The 12,307-nt window shown below is 28.2% G+C and overlaps 2 protein-coding genes across 2 annotated transcripts in view; one reads left to right on the forward strand and one right to left on the reverse strand.

Annotated features, from left to right (window-relative positions):
* The window catches only part of LOC107070339 (dual 3',5'-cyclic-AMP and -GMP phosphodiesterase 11), a gene marked incomplete at its 5' end in the record, with an annotated part of 89,615 nt that extends 85,713 nt beyond the window's left edge, over window positions 1-3,902 (reverse strand). Inside the window, one exon of the mRNA XM_015328441.2 lies at window positions 3,845-3,902. Coding sequence (XP_015183927.2) covers window positions 3,845-3,902 — 58 coding nt within the window. The remainder of the gene's footprint in view (window positions 1-3,844) is intronic.
* Window positions 3,903-8,272: 4,370 nt separating this feature from the next.
* Window positions 8,273-12,295, forward strand: CCT5 (chaperonin containing TCP1 subunit 5). The gene is made up of 7 exons (XM_015328463.2): window positions 8,273-8,495; window positions 9,037-9,461; window positions 9,555-9,747; window positions 9,844-10,113; window positions 10,444-10,629; window positions 10,923-11,247; window positions 11,358-12,295. The coding sequence occupies exons 1-7, from the start codon at window positions 8,388-8,390 to the stop codon at window positions 11,489-11,491; spliced, it is 1,641 nt and encodes a 546-aa protein (XP_015183949.1). The 5' UTR covers window positions 8,273-8,387; the 3' UTR covers window positions 11,492-12,295.
* Window positions 12,296-12,307: the final 12 nt, after the last annotated feature.

Consider the following 12,307-nt stretch of genomic DNA (forward strand, 5'->3'; position numbering starts at 1 on the left):
TCTTCGAAATTCGATTTCATCTTTCCCAACACGACAGCATAGAATTCTCCTTAGAAAACGAGAGAGAAAAAGAATTCGAAGATGATGGGTGACATTTGTCGAGAGACATGGTGGGGGGGGTTTTTTTCCTTAAACTTTTTTTTCTTTTTTTTTTTCCAAAATAATTTATATTAACCTGACACAAGCAACCTTACTCGTCAACAAATTCTTTGAAAAAAAAAAAAACATCGAATTTACATTTCACGTAAAATCACACGACGCGTAAATAACTCGTGGTGTAATAAAAAAAAAAAAAAAAAAAAAAAAAAAGAAAAAATTGAAATGCCTCCCATGTTTCAAAGAAATTACAACGAAATTCGTTGTAAACAAAAAAAGAAATGAAATAAAAAACAATTTCATTGGCAAATTTCTATGATCTTTGGATTAATTTCCATTGATTCGTTTTACAAAAAAATAAAATAATAAACAATTTCATTGGCATATTTTTACGATTCCATTGGTTAACTACCATTGATTCGTTCTACAAAAAAATAAAATAATAAACAATTTCATTGGCATATTTTTACGATTCCATTGGTTAACTACCATTGATTCGTTTTACAAAAAAAAATGAAAACAAATTCATTGACACATTTCTAAGATCTTTGGATTAACTTCCATTGATTCGTTTAGAAAAAAAACAAAAAAAAATAAAGATAAAATAAAATAAAAAAAAACAACTTTTGTTAATGAATGTCAAAGATAAAAATGTTCATGTTTGAGTATATGGCAAGTTTGTGTGTCCTTTCACCCCTTTTATCCTTTCATCCTTCCACTCTCTTTCTGTTTCTGTTTCTATCTAACATTCAATTCATTCTCTTTCCTCGTATCTTCCTCTATGTCTTCTTTTCTTTTTTTTTGTCTCTACCATAGTTCGAATACATCAAAGGATTCCAATCGTGACACGTTGTGGTGTTATATAAAAAACAAACGTGTGTACAATATAGTCAAGATAAGAAAAACCATTGAAATTGTTCAAATTATTAATAATTTGTTTAATCTAGCTTTATACTTTTTCCTCAAACAAATCAGTCAAACAAGATTATTGAAATTACCATAATTTAACATTTGACGGTAATACTTTTCCAAACAAAATAAAACAATTATAATTAAACGATATCATTTGTGTAATTATTGTGCGCATCGTTTAGAAATACCTTTTTGCATTTTTCTTCTTTAGAATTTGTTGAAAGAATAAAAGGGAAGAGAAGAGAAAGGAGAATAAAAGGATGTTAATTTTCATATTAATAATTAAATAATTATAATTGAATGATATCATTTGACTACTTATTGCATCGTTTGGAAATTACTTTTTCCTTCTTTAGGATTAGTTGAGAAAATAAAGATAGGAGAGAAAGGGGAATATAAAGGGCGTTTAATAATATATATTAAATAAATAATAATAATAAAATATTAAATAAATAAAATTATATATTATATATTATTAATTAAATAATTATAATATTAAATATCATTTGATTAATTATTTTGCATCAAATAAAAACACCTTCTTGCATTTTCCTTTTTTTTAGGATGTGTTGAAAAAATAAAAGGAAAGAGAGAAAGGGGAAATGCAAAGGGCGTTGTTAATTATAAAATAATATTATATATTAAATAAATAAATAATAATAAAATATTAAATAAATTAAATTATATATTATATATTATTAACTAAATAATTAGAATTAATAGAAACCGATATCATTTAACTAAATTATTGTGCATCATTTAGAAACCACCTTTGTGCATTTTCCTTTCTTATATGATTTTTTAAGAAAATAAAAGCCGGAGAGGAGTAGGAAAATCGAAGGGTGTTAATTATTATATATTAATAATTAAATAATTGTAATTTTAAACGATATCATTTAATTACATATTTTGCATCATTCAGAAATACCTTCTTGCATTTTGCTTCTTTAGGATTCTTTGAGAAAATAAAAAGGTAAGGGAGGAGGGTGAATGGTAAGGGTGTAATTTTTAAAAAGGTATTACGGTGAAAAAAAAATGTTTTTAATGAACCGAACAAAAAAATGGAGAACTCGAGTCGAGTAATGCAGCACATCTAACGAGATAAGAGTGTTCTCTCTCTCTCTCTCTCTCTCTCTCTCTTTCTCTCTTTCTCTCTTTCTCTTTCTCTCTCGTGTATTCGCCATTGATCTGTACAAGATGAGTCATTCGTGTTACAGAGTTCTTTAGTTCTTTATTTAATTTTCTCTTTCTATCTTTCAGAGTTCTGTAAAAAAATACGTCAGATAGATAGAGAAAAAGAGAGAGAGAGAGAGAGAGAGAGAGAGAGAGAGAGAGAGAAAGAGAAAACATCATGCACGTTACTTACAAAGAACAATTCTTCTCGCAATTAGCGCGTTACGTTTAACCTCGTGATGTGAAAGAGATAAATCGACTGCAAAGTCGAAACTATTATTTCGTATTGAAAACACACGACTTTAAGGAAAATTTAATATTTATGTTTATATATATATATATATATATATATATATATATATTACGAAGAGTAGGTTATTATTACGAAGAGAAACGTAAACAACCGAGATAAGTAGGTACACGTCTTTCCCAAAAGAATATTTATTTCCTGTTTTTATTATTTTGTTTCTTCCTTTTTCTACGTTCCTGTGTATAACTTAATTAATATTTCTTCCTTTATATTTTATTTTCCTGTTTTTTTTTTTTTTTCATTTTTAAATAAAAATATTTATAAATGCACGAAACATCAGGTAGGTACGTCTCGTATAAAAATTCTACTCCGTTTAAATTTTATTATAAAATAATTTAATTTTTATAATTGATGGATTTATATAATTGAATTTTCTAATCGATTGAAAAAAATATTATTGGTGGGGGTGGGGGCGGGAGGGATCTTTACATAATATTACCTCGTCCCAAAAATTTCTTCCTTTTTTTAATGATAAGTTGAACAATATTGTATGCGTGATATATTTTTTGTTTATTTGTATTTTATATTATTTTACTAAAAAAACAAAATATCCATTCTATTTTATTTTACCTTTTACTATACTGCAATATTTATTGATATTATTTTATTTACTATACTTTATTAAATTATTCAACGTAAAAAATATTATTCCTGTAAAATTACCAAAAAGTAAGAAACTTTTGGGGGGCAATCTAATATTATTCAACATGTTCATTACTGAACAATATTGTATGCGTAATATATTTTTTGTTTATTTGTATTTTATATTATTTTACTAAAAAAAACAAAATATCCATTCTATTTTATTTTACCTTTTACTATACTACAATATTTATTGATATTATTTTATTTACTATACTTTATTAAATTATTCAACGTAAAAAATATTATTCCTGTAAAATTACCAAAAAGTAAGAAACTTTTGGGGGCAATCTAATATTATTCAACATGTTCATTACTGAACAATATTGTATGCGTGATATATTTTTTGTTTATTTGTATTTTATATTATTTTACTAAAAAAAAAAAAAAAAAATATCCATTCTATTTTATTTTAACTTTTACTATACTTTAAATTATTCAACATAAGAAAATATTATTCCTGTAAAATTATCATAAAAAATATTATTCGATGAAATATCATAAAAACTAAAATTTTCATGAATACAAAACAAAAGCAAATAAACTTTAACTAAATTAATTTAACTAACTTAAAACAGTTAGAGAGTTAATAAATAAAAAAAAAAAATAAAAAGAAAAATAAGAGAGACAGAGAGAAGAGAAGAAAAGAAGAAAATAAAATAAAAACAATCTAAAGGATCAAAATGTATCTTTTTTTGTGTGTGTTCATACCGTTATCACGAAGATGAATCCTTGAAGATCCAGGAGGATAATCCCTAAGCGGACAATAGAAAAGAAGATCCTTTTGAGTTTAGCTGATGAAAAACCTTCAAGGTATTTACTCGTAGTGTGAAGAACGAACCGATCGATATCTCAACAAACTTTCTTCTTCCTCTTCTTCTTCTTCTTCTTCTTCTTCTTCTTCTTCTTCTTCTATCACCAATCGTGTGTCTACGTCACACAGAGACACGTTAGATTTCAAACTCATAAATTCGTAATGGAACTGATCGATGGATGGATGGATGGTTGAATGAATAGACATATATATATATATAGATAAATAGATGCTAGATGGTACGATAGTAGATAATGTTTCTTGTATTTTAAAAATATTAATTTCTTTCACTCGTGATTTCGCTTTTTATCATAAATTATTTTTCATACCAAATATTTTTCACAATTAGTTATTAAATAATAAATATTATAATCCAACACAAATTATTATTAAATAATAAATATTAAATTTAATGAACTGTAAGGCAATGATTTTCAAGATTTCTTGTTCCTTTGTTTACATAACGTTTCATTTAAATTTCACTCATTATTCTTATATATACATACATACATACATACATACATACATACATACATATATATGTGTATAAGTTTTGAAGAAATAAATTTCACGTTAAAATCCGACGTGACTTAACGCGCGTGACCACGCCAACAACAACAACCATCTAACCGCGTTATCAAAACGAGAAAAACCATCGTCTCGCATGATAAGGGAAAGGAGAGTGAGTGAGTGAGTGAGTGAGTGAGAGAGAGAGAGAGGGATCGATAATATTCGATCGATCTTTCGTAGATCGCTAGAGGAAGGAAGGAAGGAAGGAAGGAAGGAAGAAAGGAAGGAAGGAAGGAAGAAAGGAAAGAGGAGGGGCTTCGATCGAGGAAGCGCGTCGGTGCGCACCAACCGACCTTCCACCTTGAATGTTTCTTTTCTTTTCTTCTTTCCTTTCTTTTTAACACAGTCTTTATAAAGTTTCAAAACGTTGATCACAAAATATAATTTCACTTAATAAGTAAAACACTCCGCCGCGCTTACACTTTACGAAAACGAATTATTTGCAAAAACACACTTTCATTTATTCTTAATCGAAAATGTTTTCATCTGAAGTACAAAATAATTAATAAATAACAAAAAGCAAAAAAAAAAAAAAAAAAAAAAAGAAAAAAAACAATAAAAAACCAAGAGTGATCTTTTAAAAAATGACACACGGCCTTCGAAAATATTCGCTCGATAATCAACGTCGTATTGTCTATCTCTTCCTCTCTCTTTCTCTCTCTCTCTCTCTCTTTATATCGAAGGAACATACACACACAAATACGTCATTACGTACACACTAATAATACTACACATAAAGGTGTATGTATATAAACGTAAAGTTGTCTTCTTTCCTTCTCCCACCAAAAGGAAGAACACTGTTGTTTGTATTGGTAGGTTGGTTGGGTTGGTTGGGTCGGTTGGGTTGGTTGGTTGGTTGGTTGGTTGGTTGGTTGGTTGTTTGGTCGTGCGCACGCGAGAACCGGGCTTCGCGGCGAATCCTCGACAGGAGAGACGAAAACCTGAAGCAGGCGAACCTGCCGCACGGCCTGCATGCACTGACTCTCCTCTATCCGTACGACACGACAGAACCCGAACCCGCTCTCTGTGTACGAACTCGTGGAAGGCTATACACGAGATCGTGTTCAGGGCCGTATCTATACTATTTCAAATTATAACGCCTATATTATAATACTATGAATCTCTCTAATTCACTAGAAATCCCTTTCCCAAAATATTCCTTTTCTTATGTGTGTGTGTGTGTGTATGTATGTGTATTCTTATAATTAATTAATATAAAAATCATTTTTTTTTTATCTATACGCTATTTTACAAATTTTCTCTCTCTCTCTCTCTCTCTCTCTCTCTTTCTATTTTATTTTATATTTCATTTATATATTACACTACCTAATTAAAATTATTTTCTAAAGTATTCTAATTGATTTCTTTTTGTTTGTAAACGTTCCTAAAATGATTTCGTTCATTCCCATTACTATTTCAATTAGAAATTTAAATGATAAATTTATTATTTAGTTAACAAATATTTTTTAATTCAAATAAATATACTAATTAGAATCTTATGAATTTGAAAACGATTGATATACAAGTAACACGAATGATATCTCTAAGTTTGTTTTAATGAGAAAAAAAAAATATATATATATATAAGAAAATATAATTGTATAAAGTGATATGAATTTGTTCTTAAAGTTAGATAAATTTTGTTATTTATGTAGTACCGATATGGCGGAAGAGAACGGCCTCGGTAGAGATTGGTAAGATGTTTAAACGTTATTCAGAGGGGGTCTTGACCCATTCTTGATTCGATTCTTTGGCTATAGTATGGTTAGTCTAGACTACGCGCAGTGCTACGATCCGCCAACTTTACGTTTGGGCGAGTAAGTACTCTCTAGAGCCTTCCCTTCTTCTTCTTCTTCTTCTTCTTCTTCTTCTTCTTCTTCTTCTTCTTCTTCTTCTCTTCTCTTCTCTTCTCTTCTCTTCTCTTCTCTTCTCTTCTCTTCTCTTCTCTTCTCTTCTCTTCTCTTCTCTTCTCTTCTCTTCTCTTCTCTTTTCTTCTCTTCTTTGGATGAACGTGTTTCGATGGTGTGCGTAAACTGTGTACGTACAAATGGATACAACACAGTCAAAGAAGCTACGTGGAGAAAGAATACGGTTTGTTCCCTCTCCCAAGATGACAACCACCGTAAAATGTTCTCTTCTCTTCGTCGAGGCATCCTCCATGTATATGTGTTTATTTCTATGTATAAGTTTATGTATATTATTCATGCTTATATATTCTCGCGTGTCTGATTATATGTGTTAGTATCAAATATACATCGAATGAAACCAGGTGTCTTCCCAACTTCCAAAAATATGTTACTCAAGTACGATATATTATATACAACCGAGAATGAGACCTTATCTAGACTCACGAATACTTTTTTGGAGTCACTCCAAAAACAGCATTCTTCGTTGTAACGATGAAATGCGAACGATAGAAGAAGCAGCAACAGCACAGAAGTGCCGAGAGCCAGACTGTTCCTTACCATTTTATTTTTAGTCCATCTCTGATCTCACTTTTGTGTGCTTATCCTGAACAGGGTACTACTACTAATACTACTACTACTATATCTATAATTAAAAAAAACAGTTTTTAGTTTAGGAAAAAATATGAAGTGCGAAAAGGATTATTTTTGTTTCTTTTTTATTTATAATTATTACACTGAATTATATTTTAAACGAGCTTCAGGTATCGAGGAATATTGATCTGTTATTAATTATTATTTTTATTGTTATACGAATACATTAAATCTGGAAAATATGAAAGTGAAGCAACGTTTAAAACATCACTACAGTGTTTTAATTCATTACATCGTTTTTAAAATTACCGCGCTTTCTCGTAGCGCATCACTTGTTGAGATGCGCACGCACACGCGGGAAAATCAATAATTACAAAATGATCGAAAATACATTTAGTTACTGATTGAAAATATTTTTAATATTAACATTACATATATTGATTAATTAATATTTAACACTATTGTAAAGTATATTAGAAAAATTTTATGAATAATTTATGTTTTAAAATTGATCAAAAAACAATTCAAATGTTATAAATACAATGATATTTCATTGGATTATTAGCTGAGTCGGTATATTACCTAGGTTAACTATATATTTGGATTTATACTGTGTCGATAAATTACTTACGTTAGATACTATTTAAATTTTATTAATTATTATCATATTTCTATATTTTTCAATACTTTTTAAATAAATGTTAATAGGAAAATTGCTAACAAACCTGTTCCTGCCCGGAAATTAAACTGTTCTTTAATACATAAATGATGTTAAGGTAATATATATATTTAATTAAGAGTAAAGTATAAGTAATAACTACAAGATGTTATACACATTATTTGTAAATGGTTTATATTAGAATGTTAGAAAAATTTCTTTTGTTATAAACTAGTCGTAAACAATATATTACAACTACTAAAACCGGAAGTTCATTCAGAGGAAAGGGCACTACTGTAGCACTGTTTCCTTTTGTGCCGCATACGATACTAGCGCCAATAATATTTAAAAATAAGTTTCTAATATTTTATAAATAAAATTAAACTTTATCTTTTGCTATATATTATATGAATTGATTTACAATTAAAATAATAAATATTAAATAGTATTTTTATAATTAAACGAATAAGATCTTAAAAATGATTCATTTGCAATTTTAAAATTGATCTCATTTGTACAATCGAACATCGCATCTTTATCGGAAAAGATGGCAGCACAATGTTAAATTATGACGTATTTTCTTCTTTCTGTCCTATTCCTGTATGTTCAGAAACAAAATGGTTGCCTAGAAGCGTGACTGTTAGGATTGCAGCTTAATAAATAAATATTTTAATTCTATAACATTGAAATAATAGTTTTCAAAATTATAACAAAATGACTGCGATTCCGGGAACTATGGCATTTGATGAATACGGACGGCCTTTCATCATTTTAAGGAATCAAGAAAAACAAAAACGATTGACCGGCACTGATGCGGTTAAGGTACGAACTCCATCGTGAAATATATTAATTTTTTATAATATTTATAACCATCATGGTAATACATTTAATTAGTCGAATATTATTATTATTTTTTTAAGATATTTTTTTTTTTATTAAAATTGTATTTAAATTAATTCAGACTTAGATATTTATTTATTAATAATTAGCAATGTAACAAGAACAATGGCGGCATGTGGGCTCAACACTATTTCTAGAAATTCAATTATTATTTAATTAATATATAAAATTTCATTTTTTTACTTTCGAACAAACTTATGCGAATGAGTTTAAACGTTTATATATTTTATCAATTTCTTTTTTTTTTTTTTTACTAATATTCTATTTTTTTCTTTTTTTTTTACAAATGTCCTGCGACGCATAAATCAGCCAAACCTTTTTTTTATGCCCATATAAGGATATCCGTTTGGTATTCGTAAAACTCTTTGAAATTTCTTTTAACTGATATTTGTTAGCGGTCATTTGTAATTATAAATTTGTATTTAAAAGAAAATATTAATTAATAATAATTATTTATTTTCAGTCGCATATTTTAGCAGCACGCAATGTTGCTAATACTCTCAAAACTTCATTGGGACCACGAGGTTTGGATAAATTGATGGTAAGTTCAGATGGAGACGTTATGGTAACCAACGATGGAGCAACAATTTTGAAAAATATGGATGTAGAACATGAAGTCGCTAAATTGATGGTCCAATTGTCTCAATCTCAAGACGATGAGATTGGTGATGGTACTACTGGTGTAGTTGTATTAGCTGGCGCATTGTTAGAACAAGCTGAACAATTATTAGACAAGGGCATACATCCAATAAGAATAGCAGATGGATTTGAAATGGCTGCTAAATGTGCTACAGATCATCTTAAGACTATTACACAGAAGTTTCCAAAGATCGATGAAAATATTGAACCTTATATTAAAATTGCTATGACATCGCTTGGTTCGAAAATGTAATTATTTGATTTTGTTAAATAATTGTTTGAGACTATAATGTTAATATTTAGATACTTGTAAATGAAATAATTTTATGTCTTTCTTTCTAGTGTCAATAAGTGTCATAGACAAATGGCTGAAATTGCAGTAAATGCTGTATTAGCTGTTTGCGATTTTGCTACGAACGATGTTAACTTTGAATTGATCAAAGTTGAAGGAAAAGTTGGTGGTAGATTAGAAGATACAGTATTAGTACATGGTGTAGTTATTGACAAAGACTTCAGTCATCCTCAGATGCCCAAGGTAACACACATACGATATATAAAATATAATTAATCATTTCTACACTTTAATAATTTAATATCTCATATTATTTACAATATTAATTATTTATTCTAGAGGCTAGAAAAAGTTAAATTAGCGATCTTAACTTGTCCGTTTGAACCACCAAAACCTAAGACAAAACATAAGCTTGATGTTGCATCAGTCGAAGATTACAGAGCATTACGTGAATACGAAAGGGAAAAATTCACAGAAATGGTCAAATTGGTAAAGGATGCTGGTACAACACTAGCCATTTGTCAATGGGGATTCGATGACGAAGCAAATCATCTTCTTTTGCAAAATGATTTACCAGCAGTTAGATGGGTCGGTGGTCCAGAGATCGAAGTAAGCTCTCTTTCGTACAAAATAATACAATTTTTCTTTTTAAATCTTATTTGCCCAATGATGACAAAACATAATGGAGGAGGTGCAAGAGTTTGGAAAATTGTTTAACTTTAATTCATACGATCTTTGCATTTTTATATCAATTGATGTTAAATTGATTGATATAAAAATAATAAGATTATTATTGAATTATTTATTCAAGGCTTCTACTTTAGCGATGTCTCTGATGACTATAAGATTATGAGATCTGAGGGCTTCTTCTTTTTTCTACATATTCATACATCAACATACCATTATTAATATGAATTATACAAAGAATATGATTTCTAGTTAATCGCTATTGCAACTGGTGGACGTATTGTTCCAAGATTCGAAGAATTAACACCAGAGAAACTTGGTTATGCAGGTGTTGTCAGAGAATTATCTTTTGGTACAACCAAAGATAAAATGCTTGTTATCGAAGAATGTAAAAATTCTCGAGCAGTAACTATCTTCATACGTGGAGGCAATAAAATGGTAAGAAATTTTATTAACATTACGTTTATTATAATTATCATATGTATGAGATAGATTCATGCAAGGAGAATTTCAGTTATGTCTTTTATACATTTTACTGACCAGACACCTTGCAAAATAAACCTTGCATAATATGAATCTAATATTATAGTTCAATGTATCTTAATTTCATTGATCAAGATTTGTTCATCGTGCTACAATTTAATAAACTAAATATATTCATGATTTTAAACAAAAGTAAATATATTAAAAACTTAACATTATTTTCTTTTCTTTTCTTTTCTTTTTATTAGATCATTGAAGAAGCTAAACGTGCCATTCACGATGCATTGTGCACGGTACGTAACGTTATAACCAGCCAAGATAGAAAGATTGTATATGGCGGCGGTGCATCAGAAATTTCATGTGCATTGGCGTGTGCATGGCAAGCTGATAAAATAAGTACTTTGGAACAATACGCTTTCCGTGCATTTTCCGAAGCCTTGGAAGCTATTCCAATGGCCTTGGCAGAAAATTCCGGATTATCTCCAGTAGATTCGTTAGCAGAGATTAAAGCACGACAAATAGCAGAAGATAATCCTACATTAGGAATTGATTGTTTAAATCGCGGTACAGCAGGTAATTATTATTATTATTATTTTTTTCTACTTTGCATTCTTCTTCATTTTGATCTTTTAATCAATTTTTTTTTTTAAATCATATTATTATAAATTGCAATATATTTACAGACATGAAGGTGCAAAATGTTATTGAAACTTTAACGAGCAAAACTCAACAAATTTGTTTGGCAACTCAATTAGTCAAAATGATATTAAAGATTGATGACGTACGTTCACCGAACGATGCCGGTGATGTAGCTTAAAAAGTGATATAATAATTTTATTTTATTTTATTTTTTTTTTTTTACTTTTCGAGCATATTAAATATTGTTCTTTGTTAACAATTGCTTCATTCACTTGTATATTTATACTCCTAATTCATGTTTCTCCCACAATCAGAATAACATAAAGTAAATGTTTATTTATATGATAATTAAAAAAAAAAAAGAAAAATAATTACGATATTACTGTTTTTTTGTACTTGCTTTTTGTTTGGTTTTTTCTTTTTTTTTTTTTATAAATTTATTTCGTTTTTATGCAGTATGTTTAAAAAAAAAGAATTCATAAAAATGGATTGAAATATTCTACATTACAGGAAAATGTTTACCTTGCATAGGTAATTGGCTGCATTTAAATATTTCACATCTTTATATACACAAATATAATATTTTTATGTATTATTTATAATAATAATAATAATAATAATATAATATCGTTTAAAAAGAGAAAACCATTGTATTATTATGATCAACGAATTCATTTATTATTTTCATCATCGTAGGAACAAATAAATCGTTTTCTTTTTTCTCTCTTAATATTTTCACATCGAGTAAATGTATATATTTTTTTTTCTTTTCTTTTTTTTTTTTTTTAATCACGTAAATAGATTAATTTATAGATTTATAACATTTTGGAAGCCATTTTTTTACTCTTCCAATAATAATTAATTATTGGTTGATTGATTTATTCATAGATTTTCCTATTGAATTATTTATTATTCGTTTTACGATGCAAAATAAATGAAGAACCAAAAAAATAAATTAAAAAAAAAAAAAACAATAACCAAATTACTACGAGTA

Source organism: Polistes dominula, unplaced genomic scaffold (genome assembly GCF_049000335.1).
Source record: "Polistes dominula isolate Pdom_NZ unplaced genomic scaffold, Pdom_raw_medaka contig_18, whole genome shotgun sequence".
In the NCBI taxonomy this organism is placed as follows: domain Eukaryota; kingdom Metazoa; phylum Arthropoda; class Insecta; order Hymenoptera; family Vespidae; genus Polistes; species Polistes dominula.